This window comes from Cinclus cinclus, chromosome 7 (assembly GCF_963662255.1).
Source record: "Cinclus cinclus chromosome 7, bCinCin1.1, whole genome shotgun sequence".
NCBI classification, from domain to species: domain Eukaryota; kingdom Metazoa; phylum Chordata; class Aves; order Passeriformes; family Cinclidae; genus Cinclus; species Cinclus cinclus.
The window spans coordinates 4,687,930-4,709,188 of NC_085052.1; the positions used below are offsets into that span (position 1 = coordinate 4,687,930).

The following is a 21,259-nucleotide window of genomic DNA, read 5'->3' on the forward strand; positions in this document are numbered from 1 at the left end:
TCTATACATTATTGCTATTTAAGCCCTGTGTTTAAAATGCATCACCAGAGTATTTCAGTTTATTGCAATTTTATATTTATAGGCTTTACCCAGGCTAAGACTGCTGAATGGCGAGTGTAAAAACTAGTGAAAAGATGAAACCCTGGAAGAGATCCAGACAATGTCTAGTACAATTATTGTATTCATGAAAAAAAAACCAAACACAAAAACAAGACCCCAGAACCCAGAATTCTGGATTATTTCTGATATCTAAGGTATCTAAATCTTGTAGCTTCACTTCCATGCCTTTCTGTCCCTTGAAATCAGTGGCTGTAATGGCAAAGGCATGGAAGTAGAGGGAATGTTAATTAACAAAGAACGTAAGAATCAGGACTTGAATAAAGGTCTTGGTAGAATGACTGGAGAATAGTAAGCAGGTTTTGGAAATACAGAAGTGGTCATAGAGTATTGATAAATTTGTGGTGAGAGTTGAAAAAGTGGAAGCCAGAAATAACAGAGAAGTGGAATTCATGAAAATAGGGTTGGGGGCAGAGGAGCTGCCACATTGGAGATTTGCATATTTCTTGTTGCTGAGCTGGTTCGTTTCATGAAGCATCATTTTCAAACTATATTAAAATAATGAAAATGGGAAATAAAAAAAAAGGGGGGGGGGAGGGAAAGCAGATCAGTTTCTAGCCCTCCTGGTTCTCCTGCTGTCTGGTCCAGCAGGTGAGTTCCCCTCTGCAGGCTGGGCATGGCAGCATCTCTCTTTCAGAACTCCAGGATTCAGTATTCACTCACTGATTTATTTACAGCTCCACAGTCTGCCTTAATAGTACTTTTCTGTTTGTATCCCAAAAGGACACTGGATTTGTTTTCCTAGAGGTATGTGCCAGGTACTTATATTTGCTGAAAGTAAACATTAACATTCATGATGGTGGGATGAATGAGGTGGAAGCTGTCCACCTTTCTTTTTTGAATGGTGGCCTTGTGTTTGTGCAGTTTCACTCTCTCTTTCCTTGGGCATCACATCTTGCATTCAGGAGCTGTTCCTGATGTCAGGAAAGATCTGTCAGCTGCAAATCTGCTTACCGAGAATATTTTTTTGGTAGCAATCCTTAACATTTTCTTCCTTATGAAACCTCTTTCCACTCAACCTCTGGTTTTAGAAAGATGCCTTTTTAAATCTGAGACCTGCAGAACATAACTGTAGCCTGGTGACGTTTTACATAAGCAAAACCTGGTAGCAAAGTTGATCTTCATCCAGGTGATGAGGGTGTGGGTACTCTGGTGCTCCAGGCTTCCAGCTGGGTCCAGAAGAAGCTCCTGCTGCCTGGTGTGAGGATGGGTGCCAGCGATGGCTTTGCCACATCCTTCATCCCAGCCTGGCTGCCGGATTTGGGCTTGGCCAAGACGCGATGGAGGCACGAAGAGAGGAGGAGGATTCACCCTCAGGAGGGGAAGACTGGCAATACAAGCAGTTCTGTTTTGTGTTAGTATCCGTGTGAAACTCTGGGGTCAGAGATGTCAGGCTGCTGCTTGCAGGCTTGAGGAAAGAGCCTGATAGAAGATTCACAGCAAAACAAACTTTGTTACATGGATGGAGCAGCTGCCTCCTCTTTCAAAACATTTATCATTAAGTACCTTTGGTGCTCTAAGGAATATATGGGGGCTGATGAGAAATCACACTAAAAAGTTTCAAAACTGAGTTATTTTTAGGACCTCTTCTCCACATTTCCTCTAGAGTCTCTATAGCTAAGAATGTAGCTAATTGAAAACTGAAGTGTTGTGATAGCTTTTTGATGCTTTCAGTACTGACTACTTGGAAAATAGAAAGTAATAGAATCATATAGGCTGGAAAAGACGTTTAATATCATTGAGTCCAAATGTAAGCCCTGCCAAGGCCACCACTAAACCGTGTCCCATGTGCCATATCTACACATATTTTAAATCCCTCCAAGGTTGGTGACTCCACCACTGCCCTGGGCAGCCTGACAGTCTGTCCATTGAAGGAGCTGTTCTAATTATCCAACTCAAACCTCCCCTGGAGGCCATTTACTCTTGTGCCGTTGCTTTTACTTGGGAGAAGAGATGGAGTTCCACCTGGGTGTGCTGATTTGGGAAAACATGTGGTGACATGGACAATGAGGAGTGGAAGAACAGAACTTACTGATCACCTGCTCGTGGTATAAGCTTCCCACTTGGATATCTGAGGGTAGTGATGCAAATACTGCTAGTTTATTAAAAAAAATAAATCTTAACATGATTGAAAAATACCTTCCAAGGGAATGAGTTTAAAACTTATGTGGTTTTTGATTTATGGGACAGACTGACAGCCTTGGCAGCCATTAGAATCAGTATTGCGCTTACAGGGGACACTAAATGTGAGAACAGAGCACTAGAATCAAGACTGTAGATTCAGCCACTTCCTAATCCCATGGTTCTGAGCTGGCTTGGTATCAGGTGCTGGTGGTTTTCAGATACTGGGCCAAGATTACATCTCTGTCTTTTTTGCTTTTTTTTTTTTTCTTTCTTGTTGCATCTTGCATTGCAACCACAGGTGTCGGCCGACTCGAGCTCCTCCATGAATTCCAACACTCCTCTGGTGAGGATCACCACCCGCCTCTCCTCCACTGCTGATGCCCCCATGCTGGCAGGAGTCTCGGAGTATGAACTGCCAGAAGACCCAAAGTGGGAGTTCCCAAGAGATAAGTAGGTGGCTTGCTTCCTCTGACACCACTTGTGCGCATCTGAATAACCTTCAACAGCTTGGGAGGAGGGAGCATCTCTCCTCATGTCTCCCAGGGGTTCTTTAAACTAAAGAAAAATCTCAGTTACCTGCAGCTGCTCTGAAGATCAAGACTCATTTCAATTGTCTGAAATCCATTTGGTTAAACAGAAACTAAATTTCTTCCGCCTGCAGTCCCACTTAAATTTTCAGATTTCTTGCAGGTTTTTTAGATGCTCTGCTGAAATGTAGCTCCTCTGTTAGGAAGTGAGTTAGGAAAATTCAGTGTGATCTAGACTGGGAAAGATATCCACATGCAAGCACTGTTGAAGGGCAGTGGTGATTTCCCAAAGCAATACCTCTGAACATTAAACCATGTATTTAAAAAAACAGTATGTAGGAGATAGAGAAAATCTAAATTATGCTAATGGACAATCTTTTATTTCTGTCACATCTCTGGGTAGGATTTAGTGTTGTTTGCATGGACATGTATTGATGGAGATGACTGTTTTTAATTTAGGGGAACATTTTGCATGTTGGGTGCATGTATGTGCAATTTCTATGGCTTAAAATGTTGGGTTTCAAGCAGAGCATACTGAATTTTGATATATTCAAATTCATGGGGCTACATAATATATTCTTCAAAGTCTGTTTACTAACATGCAAAATGAGCTTGTGGATAATCTAATTAAAACTGTTACCATATTGCTTGATATAGAAAAGGACATGCAAAAGAGAAATAATGTTAACACAGGTAGAACCATGATTATTGATCAGAATTAATGCTACCTTTAAGAAGTCTTTAGGTGGCTTTGAGAAAATGGCACCTTTTATCATGGACAGTTCTCTTTGGAAGTTTGAATAGATGAACTGTAATTTTTGAGCCCTCTGGTAGTTGTTCTGGAAATTATTTGATTGGTTTAGCCCAAAACTCAAGTAAGAGGCTGTAATTGCCACCTGCAGCATTCTGGCCAACAGTGGGGGCCTGTATATGTGCTCCTGTCAGCCCATGCCCTGGGGGGATACACTAAATGGGGAAAATTTTAGAGTTGCTAAACATTTAAACCCAGTGTTCAACACAAATGTAGGTGGAGCAGATTTGCAATGAAAGGAGGCTATTTAGAGGTAGTTTATTAGGCTGGGGGGCAGCAGGCACACAATGAGGGGTTTTGTTACTTTGGTCCTAGCAGGGCAATAGCACATAAATTAACCAGTTTCCAATGCAAATGTTTGTTCTCTGCCAAAACCCTAAATTCAGTTTTAGTTCTGGAGAAAACTGGCAGGGTGACCTCAGCAGAGCATATGCTGCCCTTCAGTCTTTGCACCTTTTTAAAACTTGCGTTTGCTTTAGAAACCAATCCATAACAGCTCGAGGAATTCTCACCTAGCCAGAGCCCACATGTGACAGGGTGAGCTGGCTGCCCTCGGGAGGAGCCACCTCATTTCTGCCCCGTGGCCAGGCAGATAAGCAGGCTTTCAAATCACTTAGTCCTTGTCTTACATTTCTGCTGATGGTATGACAGCCTCTCCCAGCACTTCATGGTGGAAGGCAGGTGTCCCTGCTTTTAAGAATGAGTTCCTACATCTGTGATATCTGTGAAATCCTCCTGTTGACCATGGAAAGTCAAGTCCTTAAGAATTTGTTTATAAAAATGCTTTTCTGGCCCCTATGTTGGATAACGTTATCAGCATCACGCTCACTGAGCATCCTCCCTGATTCCTGCCACTGCTGCTGGATGTCACATCACCACTCTCTGCAAGTAAAGGAGCCTGGCTCTGCCCTTAAGCACTTAGGCTGAAATCAAAAAGATTTTGCCCAGAGGCTTTCAAGTTTCTTTTTTAATTTCATCTCTTTCTCCTCATGAAGCTGGGATCTACATCTCTGTGCCTGTCTGTTAGACCTGAGCAGGTTTTGGAACCAGGAATATGCTCCTCAAAATGCATTCTGCAGTCACTTAGTCACTTAGTGACTGCTCCTTTTAGGAGGGTTTGATGTTGGTGCTGTGATTACAGCCGAGTTTGTTTTTCCCAGTCTCTGTTTCCCCTCTCTGAGCAGAGCCTGGGCTCTGCAGGCAGGAGGCACCTTCTGGTCCCCTCAGCCAAGACTCCTGCAGCCAAGAAACAGCCACTGTGTTGGACCCTCTGTGGCTGAAACTTCACTCTCATCTCCTTGGGGTCAGTGTGGAAACAAAGATGACCAGCGGTGTTCCAGTGACAGGGGAAGCTGGATTGTTGCTGGCTGCTCCCCAGTTCCAGCCACGCTCTGATGCTCTTTGGAAGCTTTACCCCCTCCCCCCCCCCCCCCATACTGCATCTCCCCACAAGCCATCAAGTGCAGCCTTGAGGAGAGCTGAAGAAGCTGGGTTTAGTGACTGATGTGCCTTCCTGAGATGCTCACTCCACCATCCCTAAGGCAACAAACCCCGACCCTTATTGGTTCCATATGATAAACGCCTCGTGCTGCAGCAAGTTGCTGAAAGGTTTTTTGTATTTAGCCCTGGAATTTCACTGGCTGCACCCCTCCACCAGATGCTGTGTGTTAATCTGCTGTTTGCTCCTCCAGGCTGACGCTGGGCAAACCCCTGGGAGAAGGATGCTTTGGGCAAGTGGTCATGGCTGAAGCGGTGGGGATTGACAAGGACAGGCCAAAAGAAGCAGTGACCGTGGCAGTGAAGATGTTGAAAGGTAAGAAAATTGGGTGATTGGGGATCAGAAGGGGTGATATGGCAGCTCTCAGCCACAGAATTTTCTTTTGTGGCATCTGAAGTCTGTCATCGTTGTGGGGTGGGTCAAAGAGCGCATAGCTGACCTCAGCCTTCAGCAGTTCGGGGTGTAAATCTGCACCCCTGACAGCCTGTTTATCTTGAGCAGTGAGTATTTGGGAGCCAGGAGATGTATTAGCATCGTGTGGGTCTCTCTGCTTTCAGTTTATTTCGTGTCAGAGGCTGTCCTTGTGTAGATCCCAGCCCATTCAGTCCAGGTGCTTTGGAATTTAATTGTAAGGTTAGTTTGTGGGAAAGGTGGTGTTATTGGAGGTTTGATAGCTAAAAACAGCTTTTTTATGTCTGATCTTGCTGAGGTGTCTCTTAACAAATTAACACTGAAGAGTTGGTCAGTCCACCAAAGAGACTATTTTTTATAAGACATACTATATGATGTGCAGTGTAAGCAAACTGGAAAGCAAATCCTAAATTCTGCATTTTGAGCCACACATATTTTACACCAACTGGTGAGCCTTACTAGTGAAGCTCAGACTGGCACAATAAAATATATGAACTGAACCTGTGTTTTCTACAGATGATGCCACAGAAAAAGATCTGTCTGACCTGGTGTCAGAGATGGAGATGATGAAGATGATAGGGAAGCATAAAAATATCATCAATCTTCTTGGAGCCTGTACCCAAGACGGTGAGTAGAGAAAAGAAAGTAAACCAGGACTTTCCAGCAGGTCGGTGAAAGTCTCATTAATCATAATTTTTCAAGAGGTTTTAAGGAAGCAGTCATGCCGTGATAGGATTTTTAGGTATTTCTTTAGCTTAACAGCAATATTTTAACTTCTGTTTCTCATTATAGTTGCAGCCTTAATATGAGAAAGGGTCCTATACCATAGGAAAACTCTCTAATCCCTTGCTGCAAGGAACAAATGACCTTTTGCAGGGCCTTTACCCATGTCTGCTGTTCTGAATTGTCAGCCCTGCTGTAGGAGGACTTGCACCCCACAAATTTGAAATGAGCACTTTCACTCCTGGAAAAGCTAATTACACCACATCAAGTGATGCAGAATGGCATACAACTCTGGAAATTAAAATTTAAAAAAATAAGATGCACTTTCCCTTTGTTGGAGATCTCAGGTATTTTTTGATCGAAAATATTTGTTTTTTAGTACATGGCGTGGTTTGAAAGGAGCAGGCACTGGGGCAGGGTTTAGGTATTTTAAAGCACTGATTAATCCACTGCCACTTCTGCTGTGGAGCTTTGGGCAGTCACTTCCCCATACGCAAACCTTTTATTTTCTTTTAAAGCGCTGCTTACCGCTTTCCCATTTCATCGATTCACTTCATTTATTATAGCCCACTAAAAGCTTTTTTTACATAAAAAAAAAAATCACCCTGGCACCTGACCTTGCTTTCCCATGGTTCTTTTCATCCCAAGGCCCCTTGTACGTGATAGTGGAATATGCTTCCAAGGGGAACCTGCGGGAGTACCTGCGAGCGCGCCGCCCGCCCGGCATGGAGTATTCCTTCGACATCAACAGGGTGCCCGAGGAGCAGATGACATTCAAGGACCTGGTGTCCTGCACCTACCAGCTGGCACGAGGCATGGAGTACCTGGCTTCCCAAAAAGTAGGTGGAACTCAGCAAGTACGGCGCTTTTTTCAGTTTGGTTTTGTCCTCGTCTCGTTTGTGTTCAGGAATTCGCTGGGAGAATGAGCTGCCTCAAGCAGGTTGTGTAACCCACGCCCCTGCAGATCAGTGGGAAAATTCATGCACTTAAAGGTTTTTCATTTGTGTTTAGCAGTATTGCTGAAATGAGGAGCAGGGTGGATCATTTAAAGTAAATTCTGTGCACGTGTCTGCAGTTTGAATCCATAAGCACAGTTGGTCACTTGATTGCCATCACTCCACACATGTGGCAGCAGGCTCTGTTTGCCTTCTGTCTCCAGTAAAACCAACCCAATCCTTTCACGTTGTGGTGTAAAACAAATGAATTTGGTGGCTCAAAGGACTTGCAGAATAAAAACAGGCAGGGTTGAGAAGACCCAAGACACCAGAGCAAAAAGAGTGGGCAGAAGAGGCAAAAATAGGTGGAGTGTATTAGTCACTTAAATTATGAACTTTGCTTAAAACTGCTGTTTTCAGGAGAGTGAGCTTGTTGAAAGATTTTATTTATCCTGTTATGTCCCCAGACACTTATTTCTAAAACCTGTCTTCAAACATTTCTTTTTAACCAGCATTTTGATTAAATTATAGTTAAAAAACCTTAAATAGCCCTGTATAACTAACCCTGTAAACATACTGTGGCTTAGTGAATGAGCAATCCTGGATACCCTGGGTGATGTTTGGACCCAAAGACTAAACCAGAGCAGCAGATACCAATGATAAGTACTTCCTGCAGGGTGTGGAGTGGGATTTATACTGATTTCCAGTCACGTCCACTCCCAAGTATGGAGCTGTTTTTACCAAAGACCAGGGCTGAGTGCAGTCCTCCATTCCTGTTGTGTGGAGTCATGATTTTGTTATTATTTTTTCTGCACTTGTAGAGGTTGGGGAAGAGAGGGAATCCAGGTTTAATTTTGCTTTTATTCTTTGGTTTTGAAACAGTAAATCTTAGCGCAGCAGGGTGGGCAGGGTGACGTGCGTCACAGCAAGGCAAAACTCTTCTAATGGGGTAAAGCAGGGGTATTGATTAGGTGCCACACCTCAGGATACCTCTTTCTGAGATTAATGCAACTCCTGCCTGGCAGTGAGCCACGTCCCAAGAAAATAGAGTTGGTGTGAAAGGAAAACATAAATCTTTTCATCGGCCATCTCAAGAGCAAGTGTCCTCCTGAGGAGCTCTGAAGTGCTGCTGTAGGACACTCCAAAGAACCACTGCAGCCTTTCTTGTTTGCAGAAAGCACTTGTTTGGTGCTGTGCTGAGCTGGGTGGATTGAGAGGCATGGCCCAAGGCAGAGGGAGAACAGGGGCAGCACAGTAGAGCTGTATATTCCTGTGCTCCAGGTATCCCACCACTCTTGTTTGTGTTCCACCGTTCTTCTCCCCTTAGGGATCCATTTACTGAGCTGGAATAAGAAGAGAGTTGCTCTTCTCATGGTATTCCCATCATGCCTGGGCTGTGAGCAGGGCAGTGTTCTTGTTATTCCAATCCAGTAAGGGGCTCACTGAGACTTCAATTAAGAAAATGGTAGAGGTGATGTTTGTTCACCCACCCTTTGCCTCACAGGGAGTTTTTGCCTTACAAGAAGTTGTACTTAGAAACAGTATCCCATTTCCAAACTGGGATGGATGCTTTTTAAAAGTGGAGAGCTTGGCCCCTGTTGTTTCTGCCACCATAACCTTGCTGATGCTGAGGTAGAAGACTGATGGGATGCTGAAATCATGCACTGCTGTCTGGTCCTGTGCTCACGAGGGCATTGCTGGAGCAGGTTTTTCCTGGCAGTTCCCCATGGCTAACCCAGTGAGGAGCAGAAACTTCATTTTACCCATGTGGGATAAGAGATCTCAGCAGTTTGCTGGGGCAAGTTAAAAACCAAGAAAAAAACCCCTGATTGTTGTATAGCTTTTTGTAATGTGTCTATGCACATAGTAAAATAAAACATACAAAGTCAAGAGTTATCCAGAATTAAAGATAATATATTTAAGCTGAAAATGAATAAAGCATCCTGCTTTATTCCAAAATGCAATGTTTCTTACCATGCTCCCATTGCCACCTTGTATCGATTCTAATAAAGCTACCTGAACACAGGAACAATACCCAGAGCAGCCAGAGAGTCCCCTCAGTGCCAGGATAATGCTGACATGAAAGAAACATCTCTCAGGAGGTAATAGATTTAGTTTCAGTATCAAAGCTGTGTTAAAAACAAACAGTCAAGCCCTGATTTTTTCGGGTTTTTTTTTTTTCTTTCCCTTTCCATAATTGCGTTTTTATAGTCTTGTGGTTGAAGTAATTGTACACACTCTAGACATCCTGCTGACAATTATATTAATATATCTTTAATATTAAAAACAGTTGCACTGATTCAGACTGGCTGTCAGGTTTTATCTCTGGTGAGACAGTATGATTTAAGAGAAGCAACACAATAAAAATGTTCATTAACAGTATTTCTGATGAAACTGCAATACCTGTACCTGGACACATGTAAAGGAGAGTGGATCACAAAATGCTTGGCACAGCTTGGGTCACCACCCAGCTTTCAGCCTTAGCAAAAATAAAAGATTTAAGCAGACCAGGACTTTCTAAGGCACTTCTTAGGGCCATTGTTCAGCTTAGAAACACCAGCTGAGGGGATGGATTGCAATAATTAGGAAAATCACATTTCACAGGCTTGTAGTGAATGTGTGGCTTTCCCACCTAGTCATTTAGGTTAAAATCTATAAAGGAGATTTAGTTACGGTGTTGAAGCACTTCCACTTTTGCAGCAATTTATTTCAGTGGGCTGTTTTTTTTCTTCTTATTTTTGTTTTCAGTGCATCCATCGAGACTTGGCCGCAAGAAATGTTTTGGTAACCGAAAACAATGTCATGAAAATAGCAGACTTTGGTTTAGCCAGAGACATCAACAATATAGATTATTATAAAAAGACTACTAATGTAAGTGGATGGTTTTCTAATCTCTGGAAACAAGCATTTCTTTCAGTGATTCATTTCAGAGCTACGGTTGTAAACTTAATAGGCTTCTTGTACAGCAGCCTCACTTTTCATCCCAGACAAAAAAGCAGGGATCAAGGACATGAGCATTTCTGTCTCCTCTTACAGTGATAGTTCGTTAAGAAGATAAGCAAAGAGGCTGCATATTGGAGGATTAGAAATGCTAAAATACAAGATTTTTTTTTTTTTATTGTGTCCCTGACTCCAGTCAATTGTAGTAAGTGGAAATATTTCTGTTGATCTCAGCTGGTTTAGCACCCAGCCTAGGATCTTGAAATAGGTTGTACAAACAATGCCAGCAACAACCACAACAAAAATCCCATTTACTTGTGGTGTTGTCACATTCAGCCTGTGCCTGTACTTAGCTTGTTAGGGACAGGTTGTGGTGCTGGTCTCAAAGTGGGGCTAGAGACAGAGAAAACTTGCTTGTACTCCCCACACTGTCACTGTTCTGCTGTTTAGCCTGCTCCAAATCAAGAGGAAAAAACATTTGGGATGTAGCATTGATACCTAGTTTGAACTCCTTACACCTCCTCAGGGGATCTCTTAAGGTCCTGCTGAGCTGCACTTGGGTTTTGATGGGAACTCTGAAGAACTCATTGAGATCTACAGATTTTATTTGTGTAAATATGGCTTCTTATTAACAGTCATGTCAAGTGGCTTATTTATGAAAATCACAAAGTGATTAGTGGCATTTTAATAGCAAGGTCTGCCTACTTCCAAAAGCCAGAGCCACCCTGTACAGCAGTGCTGGAGGGATTGAACCTTCTTCATTTCAGACTCTGTGCAATTCCCGGGCTCTGTGTGTGCAAAGCAACGGGCAGCTCTGACTCTGAGATTTGGGTCACTGCAAAAGGGACAGGAAAACAAAATTCCTGGTTTAGTAATCAATTTATTCTTGCAGGCAGTCCTGTTTTTCAGAAGTTTATTAATTGTGGGCTTTTTTGTCTTTGATGAGCCATAGCAGAATGATACTTTTGATTTGGATCTGCTTATCCTATCATTCTCCTAGCAAGCACTCTGGGAAATTTTTGGGAACTCTCAAAGCTTTTAATTTTATCTTCAATGCTTATATCCATTTTGTAACAGTCTCTGTACTTTAGCCCATCTTACTATTTTTTCACTGAAAATGTTGAAGGTAAATTATATGCTGCTTTGTGTTAGCAGACTGCTCTTAGAGAAATAATCCTGGAAATTGCTGCCATTTTAATTTCTCTTCCTCTCCAATCTCACAGGGACGGCTTCCAGTAAAGTGGATGGCTCCAGAAGCTCTGTTTGACAGAGTTTACACACATCAAAGTGACGTGTAAGTGGCTTGGTTTCAGTGGGGGTTTTGGGGGTGGGAAGAGGGGGTTGTTTTACTGTGTGTTTGTTAAAGTTTGGGGTATTTCATATATGTTTTGCTGTTGTCCTTTACCTTTAAGAGTTTTCATTCTGTTTCACATATTAATAGATGGAACAGGACTTGCCCTTAGAAAGTGAGGATTTTATGGTAGACTGCTAACCAGTGCTCTGTTACTAATCTGCCCAGCTTCAAAGCACATGAAAGGTGGAAAATGCTAACCTCCTCCTGTCACTGCGGAAGTTTCCCCCCTTGAACTTATTTACGGATGTGCAGCTACAAAGAGTCTATCTAATTTGCTTGCCTTTTGACATACTCTGGACTTCCTTCAGGTTTAAAAAAATAAAAGGGGAGAGAGAAAGGAACGAGATAAAAAAAAGGAAAGATCCTGAAAACTTCTCATAAAAATCTGTGCTAAGATTTGGTGCAATTAAAACGGAGGCTGGATATGCTGGAAAAGTTTTCTCTGATTTTCAGAAGTGGTGTTGCTTCCCAGCAGTACTTCACATGTCATAGAGAATCATTGGACTCTGACACTTCAAAAATCTTTTAATGTGTGCACAGAGCCACTGGCTGATGCAACTGCTCAGGGTTTATTCTGCTTCCTATTACAGTTCTGTATGCATTGTGCTTGAAGTAGACTTGTATTTCTTATGCAACACAGATGAAGATCCTGTTTTTTATTTCTCCAAGAAAAGCTGTTAACTGTAAAGGGCTGCATGCTTCCCAGCAGAGGTGCAAGAGGTTATGCAAGTCAGTGCAGGGTTGAAAAGGAAAAGGGCAGCATGGAGAAAATAAGAAGTATTTCATCTTTCTTTAACCTGGGTGCAGTTTCAAGCTGCTCTCTCCTCAAGAAAATCATTTACTAAGGCGTTTCCTGCAATCTCCACATCATTTACAAAGGAAACTATATACACGGGTTAAGGGTGGATCAAACTTGTGATTTAAAATAACATCTTGACAAAATATTTAAGTGAACGTGAAGTAAACCACTTCACTGGCTCAGGACAGAGTCAGCCCAAGCTCCTCAGCAGCCAGGGAGCACGAGGATTTCAGTGCTGGGTCTTGGAGGCTCTTGGCCCCACGCTGGCTTTGAAGATGGCTAAAGTTAATATTATTATAAGTTTGTGCAAACAGTTTACTAAAATGCTGTGCTGCAGAGCTGGGGGAGCTGCAGAGGAGCTGGGGGGCCAGTGCAGGCTCTGTGCTGGTGCTCACCTGGCAGAGCTGCCTGCCAGAGAGCCCCAGCTTGCCAGCCAGGCAGGATGAGGCAGGAAAACTGGCTTTAAAACTATCCCACTTCATTTCCTAGCAGAAGTTAACAACAAAAGGAAACAAAAAATAGAGAGAGGCAGGGTGACGCAAAATATTTTTGTTTTGAACAGTCTGCTTTTTCCAAAATATCCTGCCACATAATTGCACCCCAGCTGAGCTCTGAGTGCTGTAAGTCATTAAGTTGTGAAGATGCAGTGCTGGGCAGTAGCCCCTGGCTGCTCAGAGCACACCAGACAGAGGAAAAGAGGGTGTTTGGGAACGTGCTGGGGTCAGTCCCCATCCTAAATGTTGTCTGTGCCTCTGATGCACTTCCCAGATCCCTGTGCTGTTCTGGGCAGGCAGACCTGGGCAGAGGCTGGTTTAAACATCTCTCAGGGTGGGATGGGATTCCCTGTTCCCTGCAGCCAGGCAGATCCACTAAAGCAGTTTTCTCTTTGATTTGCAGCTGGTCATTTGGTGTGCTAATGTGGGAGATCTTCACCTTAGGAGGGTCACCCTACCCAGGAATCCCAGTGGAGGAACTTTTTAAGCTGCTTAAGGAAGGGCACCGGATGGATAAACCTGCCAACTGCACCAATGAGCTGTAAGGACCCTGACTTGCTGTCCCAGGGCTGTGTGAAGGGCACAGCTGTACACTGAATTCACGTGTTTAATGCTACCCCCAGCAGAATCAAACACTTTCACAAGTGCTCACCTCTAAAACTGTGGGTATTTGTGAGGGTGTAGATGCGTGAGGAGAAGGTATGGGAAAGATTTCAGGAAGTGTTTGGCAGAAGATGCTTCTTTGCACACCCTGCTGTGATCCTATTGCAGAAAGAAGAAATCATTTACAAGCCAGTCTCTGTCAGTGTTTTTACACCTATATTCGTTTGATTTCAATGTTACTAACATGGATATTCATACATGTTGCACATACCACTAATCAAATGTGAGGTACATCAGGCTGCTTTTGTGCACAACAAAATACATCTGGGAACTTCTGTGTTAACACAGCATTATCTCCTGGCGATGTGTGGGGAGCGTGATATCGGGTATTTCAATACAGACCTCAATGATATTTAAATTTTTTTGCATTTTAATTTCTTCACAAAGACTGCAATCCCCAACATGGAAAAATTATTGTAATTTAATACCTTTGAAGTTGCTAGGCCACAGAACTGGGCCCATTAAAAGGTAATTTAGACCCTGAGCAAAGGAGAGACAGGAGCAGAAAGCCTGTCTGAGGGCAGGGATGTTGCCCAGGTTTGGGGATTCTGTGGTCCATGAGCAGAGCTGTGTGTGCTCACTGCTTTCCTTGTGAAGGGCAGCACTGACTGTGCATGAAAGGGATTGTGAGGAGAATGCCTGATTTTAATTAAGCCAAGTAAATGTGTGTTTCTTACAGCTATATGATGATGAGAGATTGCTGGCATGCTGTGCCTTCTCACAGACCCACTTTCAAGCAGTTGGTGGAGGACTTGGATCGGATTCTCACTCTCACAACTAATGAGGTAGGTAAATTGTCTCCCCCCATAAGCTGCTGATCAGGAAAAATGGTTCAGGGGACAGATGGAATTGATTCAATTATGAAATCCTGCTCAAGTTCACTTTCTTGTTCTGTTTGTCATTGTCCTCTGAGGTTACACGCAGCTAAACTATGTATCCTATGAAATCCTCAGTCTCTTGCTATTATGCCTGGAATTATGTAACTAAAAAGAAACACATCTTTGAGGAGTTTTTGTTCATTTCTCGCTGCGTCTCTGGATGTTTTTAGTGTCGAGGGACTCCATGTGGCAGGTTGAGGGGCAGTGTTTGTGTTTCAGCAGGAATTGCACCTGAGGGAGGGATGGGGAGCTCGTGGTGGTTCTCATTTGCTGGCTCAGTTTGATTCCCAGCCATGCTATGTAGGTCAGAAGAGGAGAAATCGTCAATGGCAGGATTCAGATGATGTGTCTGAGAGTGAATTAGGTTCACTGAAAAAGCTCTCTGTGGAGGGACTGAGGACCCACGGGGGATGTGCAAACAGCCATCCAATTATCCAAAGGTCCTGCCTAGCACTGCTTCAGGTTGGGGTATGTGAATGCAGAAAGGTTTTATTTGAAGAGTGTTCTTTCAGAGGTCTGAGATATTATTAGTTTTAGCAAGGAACACACTGATTAGGGTATTCACACAGGAATCAGTCCTCTTATCACTGAACCACGTGCACCTTTGAGGAAAATCACAAGTGATGGAAATGTTGATTCTTTTGGTGGAAATTTCTTTTGAGAGAAAATACTTGGTGTCCCAGAAATATTCTACAAACTTCTATTACTTTTGAGAAATGAAATGTTTAACGCGAGCAAAAAAAAAGAACAAAGCAGCTGCACAGGAAAGTTGCAATAACTTGACCTTTTTGTAACAAGATTTTTGTATTTGTTATTGCTTCATTGTAGGGACAAAAAAAAAAAATGAATCACTCTATGTGGCTCCTCAACATTATGTTCTAATTTTTTAGAACTGCCAGAGAAATAAAAAATGGATTATGGAGCAGCTTTGGGAAAGCCTTTTCACAATGGAGATGACAGGAGAACCTGAGTAAAGAGATGGTATTTTTTATGATCATCATTTGCCCAGTAGATCTGGTTGAAAAAGATTCTTTGGCTTCAGTAGCAGCTGAAAATTTATCTGGGTTCTGTTTTTAAGACTTACTCTAAAAAAGTGGCACCTTCAGGGCTGGCTGAGAGGTGTGGCAGGACTATGCTCTCCCTATGCAATTGTGGATGTAGCTCTGTGTCCTGTTGCCATTTTCACCTCATCCAGTGCTGCCTGCATCTTTTCCTGCCTAATTCATATATGATTTCACAAGACCCGTTGGAGGTGGGCTGGCTGCCACTGCGGAGTGCTGGGTGGCTTGGACTGCATATGTGTTTGCAAATTCAAGCGGGAGGTTCTGGGCTGCAATTCCAAGCCTGGGAAATGATACTGCTTTCTTTTTTTGCGTGTGTTTAACCATCGAGCCTTCCCAACTCCGTAATGCTCATAGACCTGGAATGATCTCAGAGTTAACCTGAAAAGGCCTTTAGGGTTATGTAAATTACTTTAGACTAGAATCATAGGAAAAACTTCTGGAAAAAGCATAGGAACACATCCAGTCCATCTGATGGGCCTGTGGCAGGGCCCACTATACGTTTGTCATTCCTGACAGATGTTTATGTAACTTGTCCTTACAGATCTCCACTGCTGTATTTCGGCATCGCCTCTTGACAGCCCGTTGCTTTGTTTTCCTAATCTCTAATCTTTCAACATCAGATATTGCTTTTGTCCTATTTACCCTGGACATAGAAAGCAGATCATTCCACTTGTCTTTGCAGCACGTTTCATGTTCCTGAACGCTTGTCGTCACCTCGGTGTCTCCTGAGAGCTCCAGCGTGTCCCTTTATCCTCCACAGCTTTGGAGATCTCTGATTCTGTGTGATCTGCACAGTTTTCCTGAAGTCCAGGTCCTCTAGGCCCACTTCTGCTTATCCTTTCCCCCCAGAATCACGCTGTTGGCCCAGGCTCAGTCTGGTTTACCCAACAACTCAGTTTGCTGGGGCAGCCAATAATTTCTTCTGCTTTTGTGCAAGTAATGATTTCTGCTTAAATAGTAACGTCTTGCTCTTTCCCACGTTGAATTGTTGCTTGTTGGGTTTTTAACATGTTTTCTTGCTGTTTTTTTTTTTCCCCCAAAAGACTCTCATTGCCATGTTTCTGAGACCCACGTGAGCTGAAGTCACCAGGAGTCAGCCTCGTGGCCGTGTTGCTTTGTCAGCACCAGAAACCAACCTGGTGTTGGTTCCTCTGCCCCTTGGTGTGACTCTAGCTATTGACACTGGATGAGGATCCTAGCCAATACTGAATTCATATCTGAGTTACGTCAAGTTTTCTGAGATGATGAGCTGTGTCCTATAGCCGCTGTTTCTTCAAAGACTGGGATCCTTTCTTCTTCAGTCTATTTAGAAAATGTCTGATTATTTCTGCTCATGCAGGGCTGATTTGCTAACCCATAAATATGTACCAGGGCTGCCCTTGTGGATTTTTCAAGAGCCCGGGCAGCCACATAGTCAGTAATCAATAGATCCAAACTCCCTCCTTTTGCTCTCTATTGAGTTTTCCAGCATTGTAAAACTTGCATACTACACCCTCCTTTTAAAAAACAGTGACAGTTTTTAACTATAAGATGGTAATGACTGAATCTCTGACTTAAAAAAGGAATGTTAGCCAAAGGACTAAATCACTCCAAACCTAAGCACAGCAGCATAAAATACTGACTGAGGTGGAAGACTCATCTCGTCAGTACGATCATAACTTGTGGTTCAGCAAATGAAGAGATTGCATTTAAATGAATGCAGCTGCCTTTAGAAGTTGAAAGAGAAGGAACATTTCAAGGGGAAAAATAACTTTATTCTCTTGCCAAAACTGTTGTTTCTAGCAAAAGAGCCTTAACCCAAAACTTGGATTCAGCAGATGATATTTCCTTTTTTAATGACTGCTTTGGTCATGGCTACTCTGGGATGCACAACACACAAATATGTAGTGTAAAAAACCCAAATCGTGTGAATTTGATTTTGTTTTTCTTTCAGATCTTTTTTGCACGTATGCCACTGCATGTTGAAACACAAATTTAATATCACAGAATATAAAACAGAGATTCAAAGTGACCAAAGGAATACAAAGTTGGAAGCGTCTTTCCCTCTCCAAATCACTACCATGTGCTAAAGAAAAATGGTTCTATTTAGGATGAAATTTCATTTTTATCATTGTGAGTGAAAAGCCCTCTTTTGATGTGGTTGCCATGTTTATTCCCACTGACACAGCTAATGCTGGTGATGTTGGACTTCAGAAAATACCGTGTTCTTGGCTTGGTTTTTCTTTCCCTAGTCGAGCTCCTTGTTTTATGAGGTATTTAAGCAACAAGGCAGTTTTGAATGCAGTTTTGACTCACAGGAGTGGGCGCCATTTTCAAACTGCTCTTTTCCAAAAGCCGAGCAGTGGTGACGTGTTGTTCTGTTCACCGACTAAAAATGGGTTTATTCCTCTTGCCACAGGAGTATCTGGACCTCAGTGGGCCTCTGGAACAGTACTCACCCAGCTACCCCGACACGAGGAGCTCGTGTTCCTCGGGGGATGACTCCGTGTTCTCTCCCGACCCGATGCCTTACGAACCTTGTCTTCCCAAGTACCAGCACATGAACGGGAGTGTGAAAACATGAAAAGAGGAACAAAGAGGCAAGAACATCAAGCTACCTACCGAGCAAAAGCTTTTCTCCAGGACCTTCATGTTTCTGCTTGTACATAGGAAATATGGAAAAACAAACAAACAAACAAAAAAAAAAAAACAAACAGGAAAAGGGGAAAAAAAATAACCACAAAACGGATTTGGAGGAAAGCGTTCAGAACATAAAGATTCTCATCACTTGCAGCTTTCAAGTGTTCCCAAGAAAGAAGAATGTTTATGAGCTGTGTCTAGATACCCATTGCTGTCAATTTTCTGGCTTCCTGTGAGCTGCAACAGACTTTGTTTGTACAATGGACCAGTTGGACTTGAGGCAAACTCTGGGTCTGCCTTTCTTGTTTATTTTGTAATATTTGGAGAAAATATATGTTGGCACACACTTACAGAGCACAAATGCAGTATATAGGTGCTGGATGTATGTAAATATATTCAAAAATATGTATAAATATATATTATATATATTTACAATGAATTATTTTTTGTATTGATTTAAAAAATGGATGTCCCAATCCACCTAGCAAATTAGTCTCTTTTTTAACAGCTATTTGCTAAATGCTGTTCTTACACAGAATTTCTTAATTTTCACCATCCAGAGGTGGAAAATACTTTGCTTTCAGGGAAAATGGTATATCATTAATTTATTAACTAATTGGTAATGTACAAAACAGTTAATCGTTTATAGGGTTGTTGTGTTTTTGTAATTTAAATGGCATTTCTATGCAGGCAGCACAGAGGACTAGTAGATATATTGCTCAGACTTTACTAGTTTTCAAATCTTTAAGAAAAGAAATATTTACAGTATATAACTAATTTGGGGGAATTAAACTTTTGATTTATTTGTGTTTGAAAACTGCAGTGTCAGATGATTATTCTTCTCAAAACCAAAACCTTTAACAAGAAAGTATTTTTCTTTCAAGGTCCAAAAAAGCAGAGTTGTTCCACTCCAAAATAAATAAATAAAGAACATTTTGAAGAAGGTTCTTAAAGTAAGGAAAGACATGAGTTGGTCTATAACCACAGCAGAACAGACTGCTCTAAAAGGAGCTGAGCTTCTACCCTGAGTTGCACATGCATCAAATTATCTACAATTCTCTTGCCTCAGCTGAATAATAGGTTCCAGACCTTTTGGCCTGGATCTTTTGCCTTTATCCCTCCACTGTAACTTAAGTTAAAAAGAGAGAAGTTGTTTGTAATGACAACTTGCCATAGGAATATCAGCATCTTTTTAGGGGATTAATTCATGCTGACTCCAGTATTTCCTTCTGAACCATTCCATAACAGTAGGTGTAGCACTGGCCTCTGCTAGAATATCACTGTTGTTTGCAATTTTTTTTTTTTTTTTTTTTTTTTACAGAATCTTGTATTTTTACTTTCAGAACATTCACACTGATATGGCCATGGAATATGAATGCAAATTTCACTGTTTTATGTGGTGGTGTGTTTGTTTTGTTTTGTTTTGTTTTTAATAATTTTTTTAAATTGGGTAAAATAAGTATTAAAATCTGTTAACTTTTGTACTGACAATAAAATGTTTCTACAGATATTAATGTTAAAATTTCAAAATAAATGTCATGCAGCTTATTTTTCCTAATGCTTTGTGTCATACAAAATGGTTTCCTGGACAACAAGTGATGGAACAGCCAGAAAAGCTTCCTTTAGACCTTATCATAGATCCTATATTACAAAGCAGTCCTTTCAGAAATAATGCTTTTGCCTTTGTCCTGTAAAATGTCTACTCATGAATAGCATGGGTTATTTGAGTAAACATATGTACAGTCTTTGGTGGAAAATGGCTTGAAGTGTTCATAATGCAGACCCAAAGTATGTTCTCTTTTTATTTAGGCTGTATCCTTTAATTAATGAAGTTCCTGATTCATTCTGAGGAGGCTGGAGGACTATTTGCATGGGAGATTTTTTAAAAAATCATAACAGATGGAAAGAAGCAACATGGCAAGAATTTAAAAGTTTTCTGCTGTATTTATTTTTTCTTTTATTTAACCTTGGAAACAGAAGGAAGACACCCCAAAACAGCCTGTGCTTGAGGCAGAAATGGGAACTTTATGGTGACATTGCTGCAGGTTAGCCTGGAGAGAGAGGTTGGATGTGATCTTCACCATGTGCTGTGGGAGTGCTCCAGACACTAAACTGTTCTTTGGTTCCTTTTTGCCTCTTTCTACTCTGACTGAAAGTCCCTGCCAACCCTAAGAAACTTTCTAAAAACGCTCCCGTTAAAAACTGGTGGTTTTCAATTAAGACTTATCTGATTGGAAAATTCCCGCTGACTTCCCTGGAAACCATAATTCCCTTTCCCCACAACCTCTATTACTATTAGCAGCAACAGTGGCTACTGTGACAGAAACCACAATGTTTGTAACGACACATGTCTGGTTTTCAGATTTTTTTAAAGGCTCTCAGAAGATCTTGAATCTTGCTCTGCTGGTATTGAAATGGATTTAAATGCATCTCTACTACTTTGATACCTTTTAAAAATAACAGGATGAAAACATGCAGAAATGTGGTGGAAAGGGGCTGTTAATGTAAACTTATTTGTTGCCCTGATTTAGCTTCAAACGGGTGATTTGTTTTTAATGTGTTCATTTTTTAGCTCTCAGAGAGTTAGATTTGCACCTTGGATGTATTCCACAGTTCCACAAATGTGTTCTGAAGTCTGTTATGCCATTTTCTTAATTTTACACTGTAATCCCTGGATTAAGATTTTATTCTTTCCTGCTAACTCAAGACTTTCTTCTCCACTGCCTGCTGACTGATTTCCTTCTGTGGAAACCCTGGCTCTAGAGCAGGGTACAGAAGCCTCAGTTCTGGGGGGGAGAAGCAGAGTATCCTCTGTGTGTGGAGCTGCAAGAGGAAAGCAGGCAGCAGAAAATAAAGTCTGGCACTGAAATTTGTGCAAAGGAGAAATCCTGCCTTTGGATTGTTCATGAGTAGAAGGGTTGAGGATTTGGGATTGCTGTCTCATCTGAAAAGTTGCCATTAACAGGAGCAGTAATGGAGAGCATTTCTTCAAGAAGTGGATTTATATTGATGTGGATAATGAGAGGTGTGTTCTGTGTGCAATCATCTCCCTTCAGATCTTCCTTGTTTCTTGTCCCTCCCTTAGGTGTTAATTTGAATCAACTCCATGTAATATATGGGAAAATAATGTAGAAATTAGGTTTGTTGCAGCTCAAATCCATAAACAAGTTCACATTGCTTGTTTTGGAGGGTTTCCACTTTTATACTGTAATTTTGCAAGAAGCGGGGGTGATATATATCAGACAAAACTGCAATTTTTTTGCTATAATATAACAAGTAGCACAGGCTCTATGCATCAGATA

The 21,259-nt window shown here is 41.9% G+C and overlaps 1 protein-coding gene across 3 annotated transcripts in view; it reads left to right on the top strand.

Annotated features, from left to right (window-relative positions):
- FGFR2 (fibroblast growth factor receptor 2) overlaps positions 1-18,058 on the top strand; it is a 75,193-nt gene extending 57,135 nt beyond the window's left edge. For all 3 annotated transcript variants that reach the window (XM_062496764.1, XM_062496766.1, XM_062496765.1), the window contains 9 exons: positions 2,540-2,691; positions 5,271-5,392; positions 6,005-6,115; positions 6,860-7,050; positions 9,895-10,017; positions 11,310-11,380; positions 13,137-13,274; positions 14,076-14,181; positions 17,737-18,058. In XM_062496764.1, coding sequence (XP_062352748.1) covers positions 2,540-2,691; positions 5,271-5,392; positions 6,005-6,115; positions 6,860-7,050; positions 9,895-10,017; positions 11,310-11,380; positions 13,137-13,274; positions 14,076-14,181; positions 17,737-17,901 — 1,179 coding nt within the window. In that variant the 3' untranslated portion in view covers positions 17,902-18,058. The remainder of the gene's footprint in view (positions 1-2,539; positions 2,692-5,270; positions 5,393-6,004; positions 6,116-6,859; positions 7,051-9,894; positions 10,018-11,309; positions 11,381-13,136; positions 13,275-14,075; positions 14,182-17,736) is intronic.
- Positions 18,059-21,259: the final 3,201 nt, after the last annotated feature.